General features: G+C 33.1%; 3 protein-coding genes and 1 pseudogene across 5 annotated transcripts; 1 reads left to right on the top strand and 3 right to left on the bottom strand.

Annotated features, from left to right (window-relative positions):
• Positions 1-968: 968 nt before the first annotated feature.
• On the bottom strand, positions 969-6,451 carry LOC104745647 (protein indeterminate-domain 11). 2 transcript variants are annotated; one of them, XM_010466949.2, is made up of 5 exons: positions 6,282-6,451; positions 5,598-5,871; positions 4,807-5,206; positions 2,048-2,940; positions 969-1,155 (listed from the first exon to the last, which is right to left on the bottom strand). In XM_010466949.2, the coding sequence occupies exons 2-5, from the start codon at positions 5,842-5,844 to the stop codon at positions 1,127-1,129; spliced, it is 1,569 nt and encodes a 522-aa protein (XP_010465251.1). In that variant the 5' UTR covers positions 5,845-5,871; positions 6,282-6,451; the 3' UTR covers positions 969-1,126. The 2 variants fall into 2 exon arrangements, with proteins under 2 accessions (XP_010465251.1, XP_010465253.1); XM_010466951.2 differs by having other exon boundaries at positions 6,002-6,289.
• A 3,375-nt stretch (positions 6,452-9,826) lies between these two features.
• LOC104745646 (putative hydrolase C777.06c) lies at positions 9,827-12,836 on the bottom strand. Of its 2 annotated transcripts, none has more exons than XM_010466947.3 (12): positions 12,482-12,836; positions 12,022-12,152; positions 11,805-11,917; positions 11,610-11,651; positions 11,311-11,366; positions 11,113-11,189; positions 10,886-11,008; positions 10,709-10,785; positions 10,533-10,596; positions 10,392-10,442; positions 10,219-10,267; positions 9,827-10,119 (listed from the first exon to the last, which is right to left on the bottom strand). In XM_010466947.3, the coding sequence occupies exons 1-12, from the start codon at positions 12,660-12,662 to the stop codon at positions 10,001-10,003; spliced, it is 1,083 nt and encodes a 360-aa protein (XP_010465249.1). In that variant the 5' UTR covers positions 12,663-12,836; the 3' UTR covers positions 9,827-10,000. The 2 variants fall into 2 exon arrangements, with proteins under 2 accessions (XP_010465249.1, XP_010465250.1); XM_010466948.3 differs by having other exon boundaries at positions 12,478-12,792.
• An 86-nt stretch (positions 12,837-12,922) lies between these two features.
• On the top strand, positions 12,923-14,286 carry LOC104748177 (F-box/kelch-repeat protein At3g13680 pseudogene; annotated as a pseudogene).
• Positions 14,287-18,388: 4,102 nt separating this feature from the next.
• On the bottom strand, positions 18,389-22,419 carry LOC104745644 (arginine--tRNA ligase, chloroplastic/mitochondrial). The gene is made up of 17 exons (XM_010466946.3): positions 22,111-22,419; positions 21,888-22,024; positions 21,723-21,798; positions 21,543-21,644; positions 21,227-21,442; positions 21,030-21,104; positions 20,835-20,918; positions 20,604-20,708; positions 20,329-20,507; positions 20,091-20,175; positions 19,807-19,993; positions 19,634-19,703; positions 19,452-19,521; positions 19,265-19,354; positions 19,092-19,160; positions 18,896-18,994; positions 18,389-18,782 (listed from the first exon to the last, which is right to left on the bottom strand). The coding sequence occupies exons 1-17, from the start codon at positions 22,120-22,122 to the stop codon at positions 18,672-18,674; spliced, it is 1,767 nt and encodes a 588-aa protein (XP_010465248.2). The 5' UTR covers positions 22,123-22,419; the 3' UTR covers positions 18,389-18,671.
• Positions 22,420-26,238: the final 3,819 nt, after the last annotated feature.

The following is a 26,238-nucleotide window of genomic DNA, read 5'->3' as shown; positions in this document are numbered from 1 at the left end:
TTTAGAACTTTTACAAGCATTATTGTATAGCATAAGGTTTTGTAAAAGTTGTCTTTGACAAGCAAAACAAAAACAAGTAAACACTAAATAGTGATTGTGGGATCACTTCATTAAAATCAGACAAAAAGCAAACGTTACAAATGCCAAAATCATCATGACATTGACAAATTCATGGGTCCTCTATAGTTGACACATTTAACCTTTTACATCTGTAAATTTTTAGATGTAAAAAATGATGGTATATGATCATTCTTTTTTTTTTTTTTGGCAGACGTGGTTATATGAATTGACATTACACCTCTCAAGAATCAAATATAATCATTTATTCTTTTGCAATTCAATTTTCTTTTGTTTCTTTTGCAAGTTTCTGAAGTAGACAGCTTTTGTAAAGTTATAACAATAACCATCCATTTGTGATCATAGGCTAATTATAAACTCTAAGTCTATATAACAAATCTTGTTGAACTCTTGAATTATAAACCTTCTTTTTATCCTGTTTCCCCATGAATATTTTATGGTCTTATCCTTATTGTTGTATATTCTTCTATTTAAATCAAGTTATTAATATTAGTTTATAATTTTATATACATGACAAATGTATAAATATTATTTAGGTGTAAAACCCCGCAAAATTGTTGAAAAATGTCACATCCGCCACGTCTAAAAACAAGAAGACATCTTCATTTATTTCAATCATTTTTCACACTTTATTGCATGTGAATTATTATTCTTTTAGCGAGTATCACATACACACACACACAAAATTAATATAATCAAATTGTAGCCATGTAAACTATGTATCTGATCAACTAGAGCACAATAGAATTAATTTTATTTTAATTCATTTTGATGAAAATGGATTTTAGAATAATCCCGGGATGTATATTATATAATTAATTAGTTTAAAATTTTGAACTATCAATTGACGAAGAACTGCTAACTGCTAACATTGTTGAAAAAACAAGAAAAGAAGAACTGCTAATTAAATTAATCATCAATTAAACGGAAGATTTAGTGTGTAATCAGCAATAGCATACTATAAAGTTAATTATGTCCATGCCTGATAAATAGATTTGCATAAATAATATTATACATGCCATGCCACCAAGCAAAACGTGATGTGTCCCTATCTCTTGTTGGATCCCACTTGTGTGCCTGCATGAGATGAGATCCAATAAGAAAAACAATTAACGAAATAGGTTTTCTAGCAAAAGATGAGTCACCCTTAGATCGAATCCGATGCATATCCTCCTCTTTCCTTTATATATGCTTTTCATGTGCCACATTTTATAGTCGGTTTCTTTTATATTCATTCTTTCTTCTTTTCTCATTTTCATTTTTTCTTTACTTAGATTTCGATTACCTAATCATGAATTTGTAATGATCATAAGTAAAATATTTAAAAAGGACGGTTAAGACTAAATTTTTTGGCTTTTTTTATATTGAAAAAAATGTGTTTGACTTGGAGCTGGAGGAAAATTGAAGTCAAGATATTTACTCTTATATTTTCATCAAAACAAAAAGGAACCAAAAATAATGAAATTATAGGTTGATACTTTTAAAAAGATAAGATTTTAATTTTTGTTCATGTAATAAAATGAGAAATAATTACTACAAAGATACAATACAACCATGAGCATTCTTAATTAATTAGTAAATACAAGTGATTAAAATACCTCCGGACCTACCTACGTACGTACGTGCCAATCTTTCTTCTTAATTCCCAACGTGAATAATATAACCAAGAAAATTAATTTTGAGTTGACCAATAATCATGATCGCTTGTTTCTAGTATAATCCAAGAAAAGGCAAATAAATATGAAATAGACGAAACGTAACAATTTAATCAAATGTTTCCGTATAAACTTGCACCATTTTGATTCTTCTTTGGCGATAATAAAAATTTATAAAACGAAAGGCAACACAAGAAAAAGATTATATATGAAAATACGAAACTACCTATATATTTAAATATATACACATTAATATTAAGAATTTTAGATAGATTTATAGTAATATTATATGAGCAAAAAAAAACTAAACTAACCCTGCCAAGGCTTTGGATGAAGCTGATCAGAAGCAGAGCTATTGATGCAATTTCCAAGACCAGCAAAACTTAGAATCTCGTTATGAGACATTAACGGTCTTAGCCCCAAGAAATCTCTCGTCAAACCTTCTCCTCCACCGCTTTTACTCTTCTCTGATCTTGCGGCTGGAGCGATTGTTGTAGCTTCGTTTGTTCTCAAGAACCCGCCAAACGTATCTTCAAATGCTTCTTCTCCACCGTGATGATCAAACCCGGATGCGTTGTAGTCTTGGAACAAACTTTGATTGTTGTTGTTGGAGTTGATGAATACAGACGGCGACGTCATCATCGATGCCATTGTCGTCGTGAGGTTGTTATTATGATTTGACCTCTCCAAGTCCGTGGTTGGTGTCTTTGTAGAACCCATTTGGGCTGCTTTCTGGAGTAATGCGGTGGCTGACATAGCCGGAGAAGCAAGAGTGAACAACCCTCGTCCTCCACCGTTACTAGGGTTAGGGTTTGAAGACGTGAGATCGTGTGGCTGATGAGAATGCGGATGAGGAGCAAGCCAGGGAGGGATATTATGATGGTAATTGATGATATGGTCATTGCTTTGTTGCTCTTTCTTCATGGGAAACGTATGGAGATGGTTGCTGCTACTGTTGCCATTACTAGTACCATTGTTGGTCTCGAAGTGAAGGCTATTGATGATGTTGTGAGAGGATGAAGAAGAAGAAGAGACGTTTATGTTTGGTTGAGTTTGATGATGATGCGGATGAGGATGAGAAGAAGATTGGCGAATCAAAAGAGGATTTGGTTGATTGTTCTGGTTTTGTGTAGGCAGTACTACTTCTCTTGCAGTCTCTTCAGCCAATGCTTCACAAAATGCTCTATGAGTTATGAAACTATCCCTCCTGTTAAATTTACCACCAGAAAAAGAAAAGAAAAAAAAAAAGACTTCATGAAATGATCAATCAATATGGTTAAAATAAAAGTCTATGTTTATTCACATGGAGAGAACCTATAAAAGTCATGTGGTCCATCTAAAGCATGTAGCAATCACATATGTATTATAAGATGAATGATTAATGCAAGGAAAAAAAATAACTCATAATAATTTTATTTTGCAAAGGGGGAAAAAGAAATGAAGAAAAGTACCCTGAACTAGTTCCATATTATAAAGTGAAAATGGACGAGAATGACACAAATTTGAGAAAATATTGCTGGATTGACACCCTCCCTTTAGGGAAAACTATATTAACACAAATTTCTGTTTAAATTACCAAAAACCCAATTTGGTGTATTAAAAAAATTGTAAAAGGAAATAAAAATAAAAAGAGAAAAATCGAGTTTATCAAACCAAACAAACCCGACATGCGTTTATTTTTATTTCTCTACCACGAAACATTGATACAACTACCGGCGACGGAGAGGTTTTACGGTACACCAAAAGAAACTCAATCTGTTGGGTTTTTGTGCCGGATAAGATGAACCAAAAAAAGAAAAAAAATTCGCGATACAGAAAAGAGGGGAGGGGAGGCACGATACAGAAGAGAAAAAAGGGTAAACCCTAGATTCTCGCCACATATGGCAACTGCTACAAAAGTCTGTCGCTTAACTTAAAATAAATCTGTCACCAAAGGCACTAATAAATCTGTCATTACTCTGTAAAAAATCTGTTATAAAAAATCTGTTATCAAACGCGAAATAATAGATTTGTCATTACAGATAACAAATCTGCTGTCACTATATCAACAAAAAACAAAACTGTTATCATTGTATTCATATATAATAAATCTGTTATTAAGCAGCAGATTTTTAGTAAGAAAAAAAAAAACTGTCATAACATAAGAAAATCTGCCATAACGTATATTGCGCATGTGGGTCAATATAGCAATTTTAAAAAGACTTTCGAAAATCTGTTATCAAACAACAGATTTTCCCTACAATCCAAAAGTCAGTTATAACTAAAAAAAAATCTGTCACCACTACATGTCAAACTAGCAATTATTTTTACGTTTATAAATCTGTCGCAATGTGACAGATTTTTTAAGTGAAAAATAAAACTGTTGCAACAATCATAAAAAATCTGCTACAAAATTCCTAGAAATTTGACTAAAACAATGAAAATCTGTCATGACTTTATAAATAAGTCTGTCGTGTTAAGAAAATCTGCTGTCCATGAAAAATCTGTCGTTACACACTTCAAATAAATCTGCCATAGAAAACAAATCTGCCGTCAAATTCTGCAAATTAATCTGCTATCTAAAATAAGTCTGCAAAAAAAAAACTGCCAACAACAATAAATCTGCCACTTACAAATTAGTCTGCCATTACATGTATGGCAGACTTTTATTATATAAAAAAAAAAATTCGAAATTGCAGGAATTTTTTTCAAAGGGTAATATTGACTTTTGTTTTTTTCCTAACAAAGCAAAAAAGGGTATTTTCGGTATGAAACTAACTCAATTGACCCTCAAATTTTAGGAGCTAATCTAGCAATTAATTGCTCAATTTGGGTCAAACTAGTAATTCTCCCTATTATAAATGAAGATTCTTTTGAGCTACCATTTTTGTCCTTTTTCAAATTAATTGAAATTACTCATAGCACAACAGATAAAACTGTGTACCATGTGTCCCTCCAGTTCTTACAACACCACATCGTATATCTCATACTATTATTCATTATGATCATTAATATCGAATTATAATTCCTACTACTATTTTCTTAAAAATGAGTTTAAATTTATTAGAGAGTGCAAAAAGGAGTTTAAATTTACCTAGAAAAGAGAGTGCCACAGTCACATCTGTATTCCTTGGTGCCACAAGTCTTAGAATGAGCCTTGCAATCTGATTGAACAGCATACTTCTTAGAGCATTTGTCACATTTCCACTTCTTCTCCCCATGTTTTCTGCAGAAATGCTTCTTGATTCCGGTTAAGTCACCTAGAGCTCTAGATGGGTCATGGTGGACACAAGTTGCTTCTGGACAGACATAGACTTTCTTTCTTATGACTTCTTTGTTGGATCTTTGTTTCAGCTTCCATGGTAGGTTGTGACCTCTTCTGTGAAGCTGTAAATTCTGGTCTCTTTGGAAACCTTTGTTGCAGATCTCACACACGAATCTGTTTGTTGCCATTAGTGTTTTTGGTGATAAAGCTATCACTTCTGATTCTGGGTCTGAAAATTGAAAAAAATATATATTGACCCATTATATATTGTCAGAAAACTTCAATAAACACTAATAAAGTTACAGTTTCATATTTAAAAAATCTATGTCATCTTGGTTTTTCAACAGTAATTATAATAAACAAAACTATATAAAACATACCCAACAAAACTCAGAAATTTCAAAGATAAAACTAATATAGTAGTTTGGTTTTGGATTTATTTTTCTTAGATTAGAATAGAGATGGTAAAGAGAACAAAAAGGGTAAAAAGAATATTCTTTTTGGGAGAAGACCCATAAATTTCCAAGACGGTGACTGTATCAAATAATTGGAATAATGAATCAGTCCAAAACAAAACCACGAAAAGAACAAAAATTTGTATTATTTTTTTTCACACGAACCTGGATTCCCTGGTTGGTTTCTCCTCTTCTTTTGAGGCTGTGATGAATCTGGAACACAGAACTGTTGTTGCTGATGATGAGGGAAGTAGTTAGAGCCACTTGCTTCAGTTATGTTTCCCGAAGAGACACTTGCTTGATCACCACCAGAAGCTGATGTTAGATTCGACATATTCTCGTCTTGTTGATGCTGTACTTGTTGTTGTGGTTGATGATGATGCTGATGAAGTAACATGTCTTTGTTCATCATCACCAAACAAAACAAAAAAACAAGAACCTTAAAAGAAAAAGAAAGAAGGCAAATAAGTTAGAAATGGACAAAACTATGTTCAGATCTATCTATATATACAGACATATGCTGATAAAAGAAAAAAAGAGACAAAAGAGAAGATTAAACAGAAACATACAAGAAATGAGACTCTCTAGCTATATATACTGTATATATATAATCTCCTGACTTCTTTGATTGTGTGTATATATATTAACTGCCTTCTTTGGCTTCAACCCAAGAGACAATATATCTATCCACTCTTTTCTGGTTCATGTTTGAAAATCCACACGAAATATATATCTCAAAGAAAACAAAATAAAGGGTAACAACAAATTACTTCACAGAACATATGAACCAAGAAGTTGAGAAATTTAAATTAAAAAGAAAAGAGAAAGATGGATGCAAATCCAATATACCTAGAAGTAGAGAGAGAGATTGTGGACAAGAGAAACTCTATTATCTATTTTATCTTCCTCTCTCTTTTTCTCTCTGTATTTGAAACCGAGTAATTCAAAAAATAAAATAAAAATAAAAATTAAAGAAGAAAGTGAACCCTACCGCTAAGAAAAAAAATGGCGTTTTCTGCTCTTTTATTTTGTTTTCGTAGCAATATTGTCCTTTCTTTATCATTGCCTGCAAATTTCTTTTCCGTATTTTTTTTTTTTGAAATATTTATTACTGTATTGAATATTTTACATTACTTTTTTTTTATTTTTGTAAAGAACGATGGCTAAAGATAAATATAACTTTCTCACAAGCTCTGTGGGAAAGCTTGCAGAAAGAGAGGTCTTTGCAATTTTATAGTTTTTTTCTTTACATTTCTCGAGAAGCAGTAGACATATGCATTATTTTGCTTTGGAATTATAAATTTCACTATCTTCTTGAATGAGAATTACTATAGTTTATGTATCGCACATAAAAAGTTTGTGACAAAATTACTTATTTATGGTCCACTATAGTAATTGCCGACCAAAAATTTAGTGTTTTGTTTAGAACTTAATCAACTTTTGAATTGAGTTTCATTATTTTTACAGCTTTACACTGTCATTTACAGAACTAAGCTATGATTGAGTCATTGATTATATATTTGAGGTTTTGGGCAAGAAAGGTAACCTTTCTCTTGCATCTTCTTTTTTTGTTTTCCTTTTCATTTGATGCTTTTCATGTTAAAATTAAAAATGAGAGAGTTTACATCAAATGGATTGATGAAAAGAATTTAAAAGGATTAATCATGTGTCAGTGCCGCATGCCCTAACCTACTTTATGACCCAAATATACAAAATTCTAGAAGATTATACACACATAATGGTAAATGGATATTAAATGACCGATACATAGTAACATATATATATATATATATATATATATATATCTAATCGTATAATACAAAAGTTGAAAGAAAATTTTCAAAATTATGCCGGAAAAGGAATGATAGAGAAGTGTAAAAAATTTCAACGTTCCAAAGGGCCGCCGGGCCAATAAAGACCATGCAATATATACAAATAATAATAATAATAATAATAATAATAATAATAACAATAATATATTGTATTATCACTATTATTATTATTATTATTAAATAATATGAGAATATAATGAATGATATATATGAAGACTAAAAATAATATTTGGTAAACCCTTTAACAAAATAATGTTGAAGTATTGTGAAAAATAAAATGTTGAAGACCAAAAATAAACATATATAATATTATGGCTTGACTTGTTTGTCAAACACACCCCGTGCTTCTTTACCTGAAAATCAAATTAACCTGCCTTTAAATATTGCACTTCCAGCTTTGTGTATACATATTTATATACTTATCTATGGTTCTGTACTATCAAGTAAATTTTTCAGATTTAGACATTTGAACACTGTTGTTAAATGTAAACATATATATGTGTTTCCGGTATAATCCATTTACATGTTCTCCACCATAATTTTTTGGGAGGGGTGGAGGGAATGAAGTATTTGTTTTACTTTTAACAAATTGTGGAGAGCATGCAAAAGATATAGTATATAAATAGAAAATTTCATAAATGTCTAATCGAGTCATATATAGTCATTCAATTTGGTGACTCCCATGCATCCAGAATATGACATTAGTTTAAATTATCGATATATAAATATTAGTACAGAACTATAGATAAGTATAAAATATGCTCTTGTTCGTTTTTTCTTTTTCTTATTAAGGTGCTACTGCTACATGTATACTGTTAGAAAATTTACTACACGTTGGCAGCCGTCATAATTAATTGCGTTTGCATTTAAATACCAACTGCCAAAACCATTTACCTAGTAAGTTATTTTCCTAAACAAAAAAAGTTTTGGGTAACTCTTACACTTAAAAGGTAATCTAAAAATGAATACTAATACAAAATGTTTCGTCTTTTTGTCTTGTTCTTGTTTTATTCCACAATAATTTTAGCTTTTCTTAATGTGTGATTTGTCCGATCCTCTTCCCAATATGAAACACCAGCTCACCCCACACAATAAACTAACTTTATAAGAAACCCATTAATCTAATTATATGTGTTATATATCAAAAGTAGTAATCTTTATTTTAAAATTTGAAAATATTTGAATATATATATATAGCCTAATTAGTTTAAAGTAAGGATTATTTAATGTGCCTCGTAAATCACACAGTGTCGAGGTCATATGGTTTAAGTTAAATCTTCACGATCAGACATACGGAGAACTCTCTAGAAATTAAGTCGAAAACTGAGTTTCTCGTATAGGTCAGAAAATTAACTCATCGTCTATTCTCAGTAAACTAGAAGCAAAACAATAAGGCTGACATGAAAATAAAATATCAATTTAGATGAAACTAGGGGAGCTGGGAAGCAATGTATATAGTTTTTTCTTTTCTATTCAACTGTCCTGAAATCATGGGTCTATAAAAAGATTATACGTCTCTGTCTTCATGTCAGCTATGCATGGCATAGAATTATAACAAATATCATATTCTGACACCACATAAAATAACTCTTTTCATTTTCTAGATCATTAGATATCTTGCATGTGTTAACAAGTTTGAATGATTCTAATGACTGATTGTGACACAGTATAGATCTGATTCAACTAAGAACAAGGGTCTGATTGATTAATTATTTGTTTACGAAGTGAAGGTCCTCTTGATATGTGATTTTCCAAAGCAACATGAGATGGACAAATCTATTTCGTTTTTTTGGTGTGTGTATTATTTAAGTCTGAAAGGTTAGTGACTAGTGAGTTACAGAGTAGGAGAGTCAATAAGTCACAGCTGCGAGAGTTCACGAGCGGAACAGCATATATCAGGAAAAAAAAATAGTAGGGCCAACTTTGTTTATGAAAATGATTGAGCTAACACATTGACCCCATTTAGTTATATTCAACAATTAAATTTCCATACAATACTTAATGATTAACCCCCATTAAAAGTGTAATTTAATTTCTGTAACAGTCGCACCTAACTTTCCTATAGTTGATTTTGTTTTCGCCGACGTCGTTTTCTACCACTTATTCTTATTACATTAGTAACATGCACAGCCATTCTCTCAATTATTGTTTTTAATAAACTAGTGTTTTCATAAGACGTTATATAGTTCTACAACCAAACTCTAAACAGTTAATAACATATGTTTTACATATTTTGAAATTTCAAAATACTTAAAAACTCAATTATTATTATTTTGATTAGAAGAAGAGAGGGATAATGTAATAATTTTGAGGGAATCCTCTCATGTAATAGACACGCGTGAAAGCGACCGGTCGAGGGGACCGTACCGGACCGACAGGGACACGTGCCATGACACAGTTGGATTGTAACCAGAACAGAGCCATGCAATCTGGTCGCCGACTTGGCAGACGCCCTTATGAACACATCCGTTCCCGTGTTCTCCGTTTCTGGTCTTCCTCTTGCCATTGTCTCCGTTTCTCTGTGGTGGTCCCCGTACGAACCAGCTGTTTTAATCAGACCGGTTTGCGCAAACCAAGACTTATATAACCAAATCGCTTACAATAAAAATTTGTTGAGTGATTTTTTGTGAACAGATTACAAGATAATACAAAAAAAAAAAAAAAAAATGTATTTATGTAAGGTATGATTTGTTATGAACCGGTTATACCGGGGTAAAAAAATATGAATAAACCGAGTTAAATTGAGATTGGTACACGAAGACCATCGTAGCTCAATTGGACATCGATGCCTTCTGTGTCCATAAGTTTCTCCAGTTCTTCGCTCACCTTCTCGTGGTCCATCAAATGCATCATTCCTTCAGAGGAAACAAAAAAAAAAAAGATTACTCAAAAAGTTGCACAAGAAAAGGATGTATACCTTTTTTGTATTCAATGTGTGATTTAACAGATTGTACCGGTGAAAAGGGTTCTTTTTGGTTTGATTTTCCGAACTTCCTCTAACGCCTGAAGGAAGGAAACGAAAAGTGGGAATGAATGTGAATTTGATGATTGCGAATAAATTGCATAGTTCTTGTTTCCAAGAGAAAGAATCAAATATAAGGAGGAGAATGGGAAGCAAGCTTTGTACCCTTGGGAGGCCAAAGTGTGTTGCTGAAGACCGGTCAGGCCTCAAAGCATCCTAGAGAGAGGAAGATATGTGTCTTGGGTAATAAGTTATCTTTGTTGAAGAAAGAACAATAGATGTGATATGTGAAAGAGTTGAGATTACCATAATTAGGACATCACAGTCTTTAAGGAGCGGGTAGGTTTCTTCCGGTATGTCACTGACATCGCTGCAATTATCACAGTATGATAAGTTATCATTGATAACTAAAGGCTCTGATATTCATGAACAAACTCTGGCACAAAAATGGTAAGAGGGGAAGTGAGTGTGAGTGTGTTTACCTTATGTAGCAGACATTACCAAACCGGAAACCAAGGGAACGGTAGTTACTTCCATGCCACACAGGTAATGGGATGATCTGAAACAGTTATAATATCCAATTCATGTCTAAGGCAACGCCAAGATGATGACTGAACATAGTATTGTTGATGATTATAAGCCAGAAATAAAGGTGTTACCTTTAGATCGTTTACCACAAATGGTTGGTCCTCATGTATGATTTTAAACTCCAACTCTGAGACCGCAGCACCGGGTATGATCACACTTGTATCAACCAAGTAATAATGGGTCTTCTTCATCACCTAAGGAGATTCACATGTCATGGTGGAGAGCCTTATTTAGCAACTTAAATAGCATTGTGAGAGATGAGGGAAACATTTTGGAGTGTAGGTAAAACTAGGTAAACCTCAAGATCACGGGTAGCAGTGTAAATCGGTATGTGAGGTTGGACATTGTTTGTCCAATCACGGAGATCATCAAGACCTAGATAGCACAAAACAAGACTTTCAATTAAGGAGACAACACATGACTTTACAGGAGAAAAAAAAAACATGGAACAAGAAAATGATGGATGGGCAAGATTTAACTTGTCAGTTTCAGAGACCTCCAATTGCGTCAGCATGAGAATGAGTAATTACAACCGCATCAAGTGTTCTTAGCCTGACAAGAAAAACACAACTAGGTATTATAGGGATGGCCATAGAATCAACGATAAAACAATCACAGTGTGGCGGATTATTAGAAGCAACTAGTGATAAACAGAGAGTTCAGCTAAACATACTTGTTCACAGTATAACAAATAATAACAAGTCGTGTAAGAAACATCAGAATCAAATAGGGGGGATTCCCGACAATCAATTTTTGACAACTGAAACCTTAATGGTTGACGGAAAAAAAACTAACCCGAAGGTGGGGAACCATTTAAGTGCACTATGGTAGAAGAATCTGCCAAGACAAGGGAGTTAAGAAGTCAGCATACAATAATCAAAATGAATGTCTTATATGAAAAAAGATGGACTCAACCCCTCTTTCTAATGTCTAACTATAACGTGATAAATAGAAGAATCACATTGATACTACTCATCTCACAGCACTTACTTGCCACAATCAATGAGGATGTTACTTGTTCCAGATGGTCTAATGTACCGAACAAGAATACTGGTGTTAAGTCTCCTATTTTTGTTTCCTGGTTCTGTTGCTTTTGTGCATACCTAGAATAACCAAACAGGATATTTTTCTCACAGGGATTGCATTGAAATCGTCGAAGATGAATCATAATAAAAGAAGAGATGAAAGCAAAACCAAAAAAAAGTACCAAACATGTTTTCAAAGGATTAGTGAGGCAGCTGACACGAGGAATCCCTTCACTCGTTCCGGTACCCATAAATACAACCTCAGACCGTTCATTGGATGATGACACCAAAGCTTCATCAGCATTTGCATAATCTAATAAACCACAACATACATAGTACATACCATAGTCACAAAAAAAATGATGATAGTGTTGAATGCTACAAAGAAGCCATAGATTGACACATAGATATCTCTGAATTCCTATAAACAGTTAAACACAACCTCAGAATGTTCAATGGATGATGGCACCAATAGAACAAACAATGTATGTACAGGATTCAGAGTCATTGATTATATAGTCAAAACAATCATACTGGTCAAATCTAGTGCAAACCCAGGAAATCTAATCACATCAAAAGACCCAGATGATGTTTGTTGTAAATTTGAAGAAACTGAGTAAAAATTTAAGAATAGATACCCACTGGATTGAAGGCAAGCCTGAAGAATCTTGTTGAGCGGAGACCTCGTCGTGTTTCTAGAGATGAGACTTTGGCAACGGAGGAAAGATGTCTGGTGCCGAAGAGAATCGAAACATGATAAAGAACGATGCGAAGGCCGAAGTGTGCCTAAACCCAGAGACAGAACCGCTGACATAGCCGCCATTTCCAAAAATCCTGAATCTCGGATTCGGAGTCGATCCTATGTTGGCTCGAACCTTCTCCGACCGAAAGTGATTTCTAAGACAAACGTTGTCGTTTTTTAACTTGAGTATATCATATAACTAACTGCTCTCTCTCTCTCTCAGTTACACAGATTTGGGCTTTTTAGTTGGGTTTCTCTTTGTTTTTGTTTTTGGTCAATTTTGTAAGATTGGTTTGTGTAGGATGACGATGTGTCCTCTTCTTAGTGGCTGGAATAAAAGGGTAGATTTGTCTATCTCTCTCTCTCTATGTATCCCTAATTTCTTCCATCGTACGTAAGTCCGTTTTGCAGAAGAAGAGAATGACGACAATATCAGATCTTCCATGTGATTTGGTAGGGGAATTACTGTCTAGAGTTCCATTGACATCTCTGGGAGCAACACGATCTACTTGCAAAAAGTGGGAAGCTTTATCTAAAAACCAGATTTTTGGTAAAAAAAGCAACAGGGAAGCAGTTTCTAGGGTTTATGATGAAGGATTCAAGGGTTTGTTCTTTGAAATTCGATCTCCAAGGAATCCGCAACCACGGGGACTTGTTTGATCCATCTATAAATCAAGTAAGCCTACGTAACCAAGTCGAGGTACATAGAGTCTTTCATTGTGACGGTTTATTGCTGTGCGTCCTCGAGGACAGGCCAAGGCTCTTGGTATGGAATCCTTATTTGGGTCAAACCATGTGGATCCATCCCAGACAAAATTTCGACGTCTTGGACAGGTATGCTATCGGTTATGACAAGAAGAACCGTAACCACAAAATCTTGAGAATTTTCGGTGAGCAGCGAACGGTTCTTGGGTACGAAATCTACGATTTTAGCTCTAATTCATGGAGGGTTGTTGATGATGTCGAACCACCCGAGTGGTTTATATGGTCTCATCAACGTAGTGTGTCTTTGAAAGGGAATGCTTTTTTTGCTGCTAAAAGGGAAACAACAACAGTAGTTGGTGGTGGAGGAAAGATTATTGAAGAAGATATCTTACTCTGTTTTGATTTCACAACAGAGAGATTTGGACCGAGTCTGTATCTTCCGTTTTGCTCTGATGCAAAAGACAATGTTACTTTATCTTGTCTCAGAGATGAGCAGCTCGCCGTGTTACACCAACACATGAAAAGATGTCAGATCATGGAGATTTGGGTTACGACTAAGATTGATCCCCATACGGTCTCATGGAACAAGTTTATGAGAGAGCTCGCTGGTTATCCGGTTGAAACTGAAGGTGGGAGTTTCTTCATTGACGAGGAGAAGAATGTTGCTGTTGTTTTTGACCTTGACCATTTTCATGGGGCTATGGCTTCAGCTCACATGGTTGGACCAAGGAGGTACTTTAGATCTGTTAAAATCGGACAAGCCCTTAATATTGGAAAACTTGACCAGTTAGGATATTTTCATGCGAAGTATCGTCTCCCTCTTGTGTGCTCTTCTTATGTTCCAAGTTTAGTCCAACTCCAAATCAACCAACCGGCTTGCAAAAAAAGAAAAAGAGAAAGAGTTTATAAACCCAAAAGCAAAATGAAAGAAGAACAAAGGGAAAAAAAATGGTGGGACAGAGGTTTACTAGTTAGTTCCATCCCTTGTTTAATGTATTAATGTCCCCTAGGTCAGAACAGATTTTGACATATGGGTGATAGTGATACAATAAACCAACGAATCATCCACCGTTTCTACACCCGGTATATGTGGGTGCCCTTTCAACGAAGCTGGCGGTATAACGAGTGCTTGTGAGAAAATAGATTTAGGAGTGCTTCTTAAAATGAAAGCACCAATGCCATAAGATGCCAACTTTTAAGCGATATACAACTGACCGAGTTTTTGCTTTGGTGAGATGAGATATATTCTGGTTAATTATTTCTCTGAAATATGGTACAAACCCATTTGGACAAAGCAGCTGAATAAATAATACTGACAAATTCAGGTTATATAAAATCAAATGTGATGTCTTTGACATATTGTTGGAACACTTTTTGTGCAGTATGTATGAGTGAGTGATGGTGTAATGACTCCCGCAAATTAATCTGCAAAGTCATAATCATGTGTAAGGTTTTGTTATGGATTGTGTGATCTCTTGATCGTTAATTTATTATCTTGATTGTTAATTAATCTTTAAACCATATCTAAATCCTTTACTATTTTCAGTTAAATAAGCAAGATATATCACATATATATATATATATATATATATATATATATATATATATATAAGTAAGGTTTTGGTCTCTCCTTATTGGTTGGTTTTAATTTAATGCTTTCTAATTTTTTTATTTTTTATTTGTTTTTTAATTGTTTAATTTCTTTAAACAGTATTTAAGACCCAATTAACACAATCCATTTAATTCACACATTAAAATAAAATTATAACTGAAAATAAAATAAATTATGCATTAATCATATTCCACCATTCAATTCTATTCAAACACAATAAATTATAATTATGCACTCACTTTTCTTTTGTAACTTCCATCAATTTTATCATATAAATAAGCATTCTCTCATATTAGCATTCTTTTACTTTCACATTTTCCTATTCTCTCTTTCTCTTCCATTTCTCTCATTCTCTTCCACAATACCTCAAATCATTTTTCAATCATTTATTTTTGATTTCTTATTTTTGTTGTATAGGTTACAAAAAACCAAATGAAATAGCATTGTAAATTTTAATGCTAAATTTTAATTTTAGAGACTGCATGATATATATTTTACATTGTTCTTATTTTTAAAAATTCATCTCCATTATCTAATTTGGATTATCATCTTATAAAGTAATCATTCTCTCTTTATCTCCCATCAATATCAAATGTTGTTATATCTCATATGTGTTGTAAGAGTTTGATTTAGGGCTGGGCAAAATAACCGATAACCAAATAACCGACCGAAACCGAACCGAAAAAAACCAAACCGAACCGAACCGAAATTTTTCAAATACCCGAATGGTTAGTAAAAATCTATATCCAAACTAACCGAAACCGAACCGAACCGAACCGACAATTAAATGGTTAACCGAAATATCCGAAAACCTAGAAGATATCAAATATTATATACTTAATATTATGCAAAACTATAAAATAAACTTAAAATATAAATTATTTCTAGATTTAAAACAATTAAATATTTTAAATAATCAATATATGTAAATGTTATTATTTTGAATTTACAAAGTTAAATACTATTTTGTAAAATTGAATCCATATTTTTCCCTTTTTTGTATTTTTGTTATTGTATATTTGGTTAATTTTGGTTATATTCGGTTAGTTTTGGTTATATTTGGTTTATTTGGTTAATGTTAATATAATTTATGTTAGTTATGGTTATTTATTTAAATAACCAAACCGAAACCGAACCGAAAGAAACCGAACCGAACCGAACCGAAATTTCAAAAATATCCAAATGGTTACTATATTACTATATCCAAAATAACCGAAACCGAATACAACCGAACCGAAACCGAATGGTTAACCGAATGCCCAGGCCTAGTTTGATTATATATTTTAATTTAGAAGTTATTCTATATATTTAACATTTTTCAATTTTTATTTTATTTATATAAAAATAAAATATTTCTTTTGTATTTTTTGCCTTTCTAATCTATTCATATTTATTTTTTAAATTTTCATATTTAAATTTAAATTTAAATTTACAGATGTTGGTTTTAACAAAAAAAATCAAGTTTATTTGAGAATTAGATGTTCATATTCCTTTTAAACAATCAATGTGTAAAAATGAGTTAGCCACATAAATAATTCACTTTAATATATATATATATTCATTTTCCATTCATTTTCACTCTCTCTTTATTGGTTGATTTTCATTTAATGCTAATTGCGTAAACAATATTTAAGACCCAATTAACACAATACATTTAATTCACACATTAAAATAAAATTATAACTGAAAATAAAATAAATTATGCATTAATCATATTCCACCACTCAATTCTATTCAAACACAATAAATTATAATTATGCACTCACTTTTCTTTTGTAACTTCCATCAATTTTATCATATAAATAAGCATTATCTCATTCTCTCATATTAGCATTCTTTTACTTTCACATTTTCCTATTTTCTCATTCTCTTCCATTTCTCTCATTCTCTTCCACAATACCTCAAATCATTTTTCAATCTTTTGTTTTTGATTTCTTATTTTTGTTGTATGGGTTACAAAAAACCAAATGAAATATCATTGTAAATTTTAATGCTAAATTTAATTTTAGAGACTGCATGATATATATTTTACATTGTTCTTATTTTTAAAGATTCATCTCCATTATCTAATTTGGATTATCATCTTATAAGTATTTTTTTTTTTTTTTTACAAACTTCATCTTATAAGTAATCATTCTCTCTTTATCTCCCACCAATATCAAATGTTGTTAGATCTCATATGTGTTGTAAGAGTTGGATTATCATCTTTGTTTTGTTTATATTCTTGCATGAATTTAAAACTCATGGTAAGAGTGTGATTATATTTTGCTGGATTTATCTTATATATATATATATATATATGTATAGTAAAAATTTGGTGGCTATAAAAAAACTATTATCGATGCAAATTCAACAACACTAATTTCAATCAAAGTCCAATGAGGGAATCAATCAAAAGAAATCATCTTCGTACATGTATATATATTTTATTTTTAAAAGTATGCAATGTTTTAACAAAATTAACTATTATAATAGAATTACTAAATCAAAATTTTTAACTCCCTCTTACCTCCAATTTTTTTTTGAGAATTTGTATACCCATCATTATATTTAGTTCTTCTGATCTAAAATATAATTATATAAAGATCATTATAGTGTTTCTTTAATTCAAAATTTTGTAATTTAACAATTTTTTATATAAAAACAATTTGATATTCCCATTTCCAAAATCTTACTACAAAGAGGAAATCATTAGAATTTAACCTAGCAATATAGCTTAATAGCTTAAATTAAGGTGAATATAAAAGAGATTAAAAATTAAATTAATATTTGGGATTTTTAATTGCATTTCATATGAAATATATTTAGTTGATACTTCAAAAATAATATTGCAATTTAATTATTAAATGTTTTAGGTAAATTTTGAATATTATAGTAAATTTTTATGATTTAAATAAATAAAGTGTATTATTGACATTTAGGAGATTTTTTTGTTATATATGTATTTTTAATGAGAATTTCAAAAATACATTTTTTTAATACCAACACTAAAAATACCATTTTAAAAAATTTTATTAAAAAAAATTTTCAAAAAATTATCATATAATTAAATAAACTAAAATAAATTAACATATGTAATACAACAACCCGTGTATATATGCGGGATATTACCTAGTGGGTAGATAAGGTTATAAGTAGTAGGGTGAGAATTATATACCTATATATTACGTACAAGCTTTTGTTAGTATTACTTTTGTCAAATTTAAATGTTTCCACACATTTAACGTTACATTAAAACACTTTTGGTAGTAGTAAAATTGTTACTTATTCAATATTCATTACAATTAATATTTGTGGACCTTTAAAATCTCTTAAATATAATTAATAACTTCGAAACTATGATTTTTTAATTTATTTATATACAAATTGAACCTAAAAACCAATTTGGAATCATTGATTTTTTTTTTTGGTGAACTTTGGAATCATTGATTTATCGAGGTACTATTTTATTAAATAAATAAATAAATATATGTATATATACTCAACGATAAAGAAGAAGTAATTACTTTTATCATAAATATAATAAATGTATAGTCTTGGAGTAAGTCTTTGTATCGGAAGCTAGAGAAGTTGATCCTCAAGCCATTCTAATTTAAGATGATACTTAGATTAACCTTAAAACCCTTTCATGATTCACCTCGGTTCAGATTCTATCTACAGGTTACCCAACCAGAATGAGAACAGAGAAAGTTAAAAGCTAAAAAAAAGCCTCTCTAAGTATTTTGCCTTAGTTCCGGTATGCCTTCTAGGTCGTTTAGTTCCGGTATGATGTATCAAATCTTGTAAACAGGAGTGATTCCAAGAAGGTGGAAGCATTTCCGCATGACTACGGCCGTCGCTTCACAAAGTAGGAGACGGCTTGTTTCCTTTGCTGAACAATTGACCTGTAAATGTTTAATGTTTCAAGTGAAAGATTAGAACAATGGTGGTTGATTATGCAATCTAGCTAATATCACAATCTTTATATAGTTAAGTAGGATATTAGGAATGTACTCACCTGACATGTGGAGTAGAATTTGGTATAATGTTCAGATAAATCGTAGAGGTACTCGCACAGCAGGTGCGGTAACAACTTTGTGCATGCTTCCTCAACCGTCTGCAAATCATTCAAATGGATATCAATTGATCATCTTTTTACCAAGAAAAAAGTAAGTGGATTATGAAAGAACTATCTAATTAGCATGTGTTTTTACCTCGGCAAACTGAAGCAAGTGAAGCCCCAGTGCTCTTTCATTAGCATGATCCAATACTAAATTTCCTGTCTGAAATATAATAGGTGTTAAGATAAGTATTACAGCACATTACACAGACCAAAGAGGAACAATGAGTAGTATTAAGTGGTTTTGAGTTCATGCAGCTAAAATACCTTTTTCAGCTCATCTATGTCTTTGCCAGATTTCTGGATGATTGAACAGATCCGAGCATGAGCGTAAAGAAGGTAAACGGCTGTATTTCCCTGCTCATGACATACGACCAAATATTTAATAAGAAATTAAGCATGTGTAGATACCTGCATAATACAAATATGTAGACAAGCTGCCAAATTACACTACCTTGTCACTAAGCATTTCATCATAACTGAATCTATAATCTGTCGATATGTTTTTCTTCATGTCCGCATACCTTGAAATAAAATTAAACATAACATTAAGTTAGCTGTAGCATAAAAATATTCATCAAATTTGGTCAGCCTTAAAAATTCAGAAGATAAAAGTAGAATAGAGAAGAGACTTACTTCACCGCACCATATCCAATTGCCTCTGCTGTTTGGTCCAGCTCCTCTGGTGTCCATTCTTTGTCCTTAGCTAGAGCCGAGTGGACAACATATAAAAGGATGAATAAGAACACAAGAAGTTAATGGTTCAACAATTTAAAAAACGTAGAGAGTGATGACATAAAGTAAGATACCACGCTCAATAAGGGCATCTTTACTGCGAGTCTTGGCCTCATCCAGCAAATCAGCTAGAGGGACTATTTCTCTATCACGATTTCTAAACCGCTTGCCATCTTCCCCCTTGACTACACCAAATTTAACATGGCTAACTCTAGGGCAAGTTTCATCATTTTCTGGAAGCCAACCTACTTGTCTGGCAGCCTGATTCAGAGTGACAAGATAACCACAGTTAAGATTGACAGTTTAAAACAAAACAGAGCATTTCACAAGTCGTAAAATACTTATTCATCAAACCTACTTTGAAGAATCTGTCAAAGTACTCCTGCTGGCCAGCATCGGTCACATAAATAATCCACTCAGCTTCCTCTTTATTCAGTCGATACCTAGACCAAGCAGATTCTTGCATCAGCATACAAACTCATTGAACAATATTTTAGAAGCTACACTTAAGAAAATACAGACACCAAAAGTCTTAACAGATGAGATATATTTTCCAAAGATTGCTAACTAAGATAATTAACAGGAAGATAACTCACCAAAGAGCAGCAAGATCTGTTGTGTCATAGGTAAAACCACCATCACTCTTTACAAGCATGCATGGGGTCTTGAAGTCTTTGATGAACATCACTTGGGCCCCATCACTTTCTTCTACCAAACCCTTGCTATTCAGTTCCTCGATCATGTCAGCAATATAAGGTTTGTAATAGCTTTCTCCCTGTCATGAAATAATGTAATGTTCATTACCAATCCATCTATTTTTCCATCCTGCCTCGAATCATATTAGTATATATATGTCCAGCTATGCCTTTACCTTTTCTTCAAGCTCAACTTGAAGGCGTTGATAAATCTCAGCATAATCATTACGACTGATTTCACAAAGCTTTTCCCAAGTCTTGTGGTATACAGGATCTTCACCCTGCACAGAACAAACGTAAATAACTAAGAAAAAAAGACACTGCCACAGGCAGCTGCATATTGGGACACTGCCAAACAGAAAAATACACCAGTGATTCAGGTTAAGAGATAAGTAAAAGTTAGTTACCTGTAGACGGACAACAGCCTTTTGTGCCTTTTGCTTAAATTCTGGATCCGCATCAAACTTCATTTTTGATGGTTTGTATAACGCCTATATAAGATGACATCTCAAAATTAGACACTGAATTGCTTTGACTCTTCACATAATTAAACATAGTATGTCAATATTGGTACATAAGGAAGAACTGCAAAAAAGGCTGACCTGAATATTTTCAATTGCTGTCTCTGTCGCACTATCCGGAAATTTCTCAAAGAGGTACTCAATCAACATGCCAAACTGCAAAATAAAAAGCAGCTTTTTATGACTTTGATAAATATTGGAATACCAACAACAATAAAACAACACTTGGTTTCAAGGTCTTAATTAGAAATCATTCAAAGAGCAGACAATGTAACTACCTGTGTTCCCCAGTCACCAACATGGTTTCTGCGCAGAACTTCAACATTTGAGTACTCAAGCATACGAGCTATGGTGTCACCGATGATAGTTGACCTTAGATGGCCAACATGCATTTTCTTTGCAATGTTTGGAGAGGAAAAATCAACTACAGCTATCTTAACCGAAAGAGTAGGCGCCCATGTCTCAATCCCATTGATAAGCATATTCTCAATACTCTGCAAATAAGATTAGAACAAAAACAATGATGTTAAACATACGAAGACTAGTGAATGAGTACACAAAGTGCGCAAATAAAACATGAGCGCTGATCATTACCTTAGCCATCCATTTAGCTGAGAGTACAACATTCACGTATCCAGGTTGAGCTACAGAGCATGATTCCACCATATCACAAGTAGGGAGATTTGTAACAATGGCCTAACAAATTTTTAAAATTATGATAAGAATCAAAACAAAAAGACACGAAATTTTCTAAAGACCAAACAAAAACCAAACCTGTGCAATAGCTAAAGGACGAGTGAACTGAGTACCCTTTCCTTTAACTTTGGACCATAGTCCCATTGCATTGTTACTGCAAACAAAACAAATGACACATGAGAAAACAAAACATGAAAAGATTGGAACTTTATATATTGATTCAGGTAGAAGCAAGCAAATTACCATTGGTAATCTTCAAATTTCCCAACCTCAACCAAGGGCTTAACACTAGGTTCATCTGGAACCGTCAATTTCAGAGAAGCATCAAAGAGCTTAATCAGTTGCTGTTTCAGATTTCCCATGGTTTCTTCTTCTTCCTTCTGTCGATCACACCAATCAAAAAATCATCAGTGTATATCTAACTTTGAATTTCACTTGGATTCAAAAAAGTACTGTAATCACTTACAGCTGCCACCATGGTTGCCAAAGCAAATCTCCAAAGCGTTTACAGAACCACGAAATCGAAATCAAGACGTGATGAGAGCCTTTATCCTGTAGGGCTTATAAGGAAGACCAGAGGAATTTGCCAGTGACGTGATGGAAACGCGAAAGCCCCTTTGGAAGAAGAAAAAAGATCAGACTGAAAATTAAGGTTTCTTTTAACATATACGGTTGAAAGGGGCAAATTCCCAATTTGCCAGGAACGAATATTTCTATTTTTTTTACTAATGCCATGATGTTAGATAAGCACAAATAATATAAGATAGATTTTTTTTTTTCCATCAAACACTCCATTATATTAGATTAAAGGTTTACAAGCTTCCTTTGAAAAGGAGCCAAATACACCAATAAACTTACACAGGAGGACAAAATAAACTACAAATATCAATTTTAAAACGTACATAAAACAAGCTTTAAAGCTTGACTTAAAACCATAAAGGTGATAAGATACATAAAGAGGACAACAAGTCCTAAAGGTAAAGAGTTGCCACACAAAGTGAGACCACTCGTGGTGAAGGATGACCGACCACTGCCACATAGTCAGCCATCTTGATAACCATTGCCGCAGACGTTGCAAAAAAACGAACGCGGTATTTGGATTCCGTGCGTGCACCAAAAGTCCCTGGAAAGGGTGGTCACACGCTGGACAAGACGAGAGTCTTGAAAACCAAGAACCTGAGGGGACACTTGGAGAGGGTGTTGTATTGCACGAAGCTACAATTGCCATTACTATGCCTTCTAAAAGACACAATCGAACTATACAAAAGTCTCTCTTTCTTAAGTATAAGAGGAAAATAAAGTCTCTCTTTCTTGAGTATAAGAGGTAAATGCTCTCCATTAAGGAGGAATTAGACAACACAGTCCAAAGCTGGATTTTGAAGTTGGGCTTTAAAGCTAAATTTTTTATAGGGTTAATAAAAGTGCATAACCAAAAATTGGTGGACATCTCAAGTGATATTAATCTGATGGGCAAAAAAGGCTTTAATCTCAAAATATATGCTAGTCCATTTAAAATTAAAAGAATCTTGGGCCTGGCCCAGAATGGATTTAACAATTGCAACCCTAATCCATTTGTTTGATGCCCTAGATAGGATGCACAGCAACGACGGCCGGCTGAGGCGAGGTTGGTGGTTGGGCACACACGTCGGTGGTGAGCTCTGACGCAATCACCGGTCACTAAAACACCATTTTCAACGCATTGATGGGACAGTGAAGACGACAACAACAAACTATCGTTGGAAGAGGACGTCACCAGTACCGACGACACCAGATCGGGAAGGCCCAAAAAAGGGGTACCAGAGCAGCCAACATAACAAAGATCTGTGCCCTCAAGATCGAAGGATATGTGATTTTGCAGAGGATGGAACAGACAGATCTCTCCGTCGACCAAGACTTGCGGAGGAAGGAGGGGACATACAGATGACGCGGCGAAAAAGTGATCTCCGGCCACTAGCAATCTGAGCACTGCCTCGTCGAAAAAAGAACCCGCAGTAGAGATCGAGATGCGGGTTTGGTCTTTGCAGAAAACAATATAGCAACCAACGGCTAAACTCGATCCACGTCCAAGGGAATCGGAAGAGGCAAAATCTTCTACAGGAGGTCCATGTGAAGAGGCTCGTCGGTCAAACACCGAGACACAATCTCGACCCCCGTGGGTCGGAATATCAGCTAATGGGGTTGGCGAGTAGAGCAGCCGTGTGGTTGGTTGGGGAAGAGAATAACTTCGGGAGTGAGCCGAGAAAATCAGATCTAGAGATCTAAGTTTGGGGTTTGAAGCGGCGAGGGATTCGACAGTCGGTTGTTGCAGATGGATGCCTTCAAGGTCTCCGACCACCAGATCTTGGAAACGAAATGAAATACGGTGGTTAGGAGAAGACCTTCGGTTATAAACCGAGAATGACTCAGCTCCAAAAGAGAGTATTGAGCCGTTGAAATACAAGTCGGAGCATGGAAAGCTCGGCGAGGAGGCCGGAAACAGCAAGGGAACAAAGGAGAACCAGAGAGAATGAGATTCAGTCCGACGCCGGTGAGCAAGAGCTCTACCGGCATCGGAGAAAGAAAAACTCTTGACTGTGTCGATAATAGTACCCGATGTATTCTATACTCATATATACTCTTTTAAGAGATAGATAGATAGTGAACTAGTTCCTAGTTCCTTAGTTTTTCCTTTAAATAATATAAGATAGATATGAATCTATTTTGTGTATATCTCTTTCTATGTTAATAGACTCTATGTACATGACATAATAATACAGAGCACTCTACGCAGTTTTCCCAACTTACATGCCAAATTTCAAAATTGCAAAATTCTATTCGATTAAGTATAAGTTAGAAAGAAAGAAAAAACAGGGCCATATGTAAATCGATCCAATAAGTGATATTTTGTATTGGAAACTATCAAATAGAAGATACCCAATAAAGCAAAACCATCAACTATTCTTATCCGTGAAAATTAAGTGAAAATAACTATAAACAGAAGAAGAAAAGAACAAGAAGTCTTTACTCGTGGAAGATAGAGGGTTTATTATAGCCCATTTTTGTGTTTAAGGCCCAAGTGTTTAGTGGGTTTGTTTTGTGTTTTTGTATTATTATCTTATTTCATACATATATTATAGATTTGTAATCATAGATTAGAATTAGGTCTGAACAAAATACTCGGATCCGAATATCCGATACAAACCCGATCCAAAAAACCCGATCCGAATCCGTATCCGAAATTGTAAAATACCCGAATAGGTTCTAAATCTCTAAATCCAAAAACCCGAATCCGAACCCGATCCGAACCGAAATCCGAACGGGTACCAAATATACCAACATTATTAATATATAGTAGTAATATATTAGTAATATTTATAATTTTAATAATATAAGTGTTCAAAATATTCAGATATTTAGATATCTTTGACAATTTGAAGTATTTAAACTGTTTTTTAGTAAATTTGGGTAGAAAATACTCTAAATTTTTAGATATATTGCATATTATTGAATAATTTACACTAAATTAGATACTAAAATTTTGAGTTTTGTGAACTTCGGGTAATCCGAATCTGAACTCGAAATACCCGAACCAAACCCAATCCGAACCCGAAGTCTAGAAATACCCGAACGGGTCCTATACCTCTAAACCCGAAAACCCGAAAACCCGAAATACCCGAACCAAACCCGAACGGGTACCCGAATGTCCATGCCTAATTAGAATTAATTAACTTACAAATTATATCCATATTTGTTATATTAACTAAGAAATATTATACACTAGAATTTGTACCTGGGCTTTTTACTTAAAACATTTTTTATCAATATAAATTATAAAGCTCAAATATAATCATTTAGAATTTATAAACACTAAACTTACTTTACTAAGTGATATAAAACATATATTTGTTTAAGATAATGTTTTTTTGACAAAAAAATAATTTGATATATATTATATGGTAACTAAGATCACCTCAACAAATCTGCAGGAAAAAAATAACTTTATATATATAGATATTAAAATTTTTTATTTTTGAACAAGTAATTTTAATTGAAAAAGTTTCCAAACAAAAATATTTTTAAATTGTATATACATAAAAAAAAACAAATCTAAAAAATTATATATTATCAATAAAAAAATTTTAATTACTCAAATGTTAAGTTATAAACTATGTAAAACATAAGAAACAATTATATTATTTTGTGTTGTGGCACAGATCCAAACAATATATAGATTAAAACTTAATAATATTATAAGCATTCAAACTTATAAAAGTATAAAATACTACCAGACAAAATTATATGGTAGGACGGATTTGGATCGACATTCATCTAAATTAAAATGTTTTAATATGGTGCTACAACATGGATACATCATTTCATCCGGTGATATTTTACATTTTCTTTTATAAATTTGACTTTTTATACTCTAAACAACAAATACTATTAATTACTATGAGAACCAACAGCGGACCTACATAGGGAAGAGGCAGGTCACATGACCTGGGCAAATTAATTAAATAGTTGTTTTTGTATGTAATTCTACAAAGTTTCAGTAGCACAAATGGTAAATTCTATAAAGTTGTCCTCCCAAACCAGGGTTCAAACCACCAATATG

The sequence above is a fragment of the Camelina sativa genome, chromosome 15 (assembly GCF_030686135.1).
Source record: "Camelina sativa cultivar CO46 ecotype springtype chromosome 15, ASM3068613v1".
Taxonomy (NCBI): Eukaryota; Viridiplantae; Streptophyta; class Magnoliopsida; order Brassicales; family Brassicaceae; genus Camelina; species Camelina sativa.
The sequence above is the reverse complement of the archived record's forward strand: the minus strand, read 5'-3'. Positions and strand labels throughout refer to the sequence as shown.

Coding starts and splice junctions, on each gene's coding strand:
- LOC104745644 (XM_010466946.3), bottom strand. Junction 19,355..19,451: donor ATGAAATGCTTAGTGACAAG/GTAGTGTAATTT, acceptor TGTCATGAGCAG/GGAAATACAGCCGTTTACCT. Junction 18,783..18,895: donor AATTCTACTCCACATGTCAG/GTGAGTACATTC, acceptor AAACATTTACAG/GTCAATTGTTCAGCAAAGGA.
- LOC104745647 (XM_010466949.2), bottom strand. CDS start 5,844: ATGATGAACAAAGACATGTTACTTCATCAGCATCATCATCAACCACAA. Junction 5,207..5,597: donor AAACCAACCAGGGAATCCAG/GTTCGTGTGAAA, acceptor TTCAATTTTCAG/ACCCAGAATCAGAAGTGATA. Junction 2,941..4,806: donor TGTGGCACTCTCTTTTCTAG/GTAAATTTAAAC, acceptor TAAATTTAACAG/GAGGGATAGTTTCATAACTC.
- LOC104745646 (XM_010466947.3), bottom strand. CDS start 12,662: ATGGCGGCTATGTCAGCGGTTCTGTCTCTGGGTTTAGGCACACTTCGG. Junction 12,153..12,481: donor TCAGGCTTGCCTTCAATCCA/GTGGGTATCTAT, acceptor GTGGTTTATTAG/ATTATGCAAATGCTGATGAA. Junction 11,918..12,021: donor ATCCTTTGAAAACATGTTTG/GTACTTTTTTTT, acceptor TGGTTATTCTAG/GTATGCACAAAAGCAACAGA.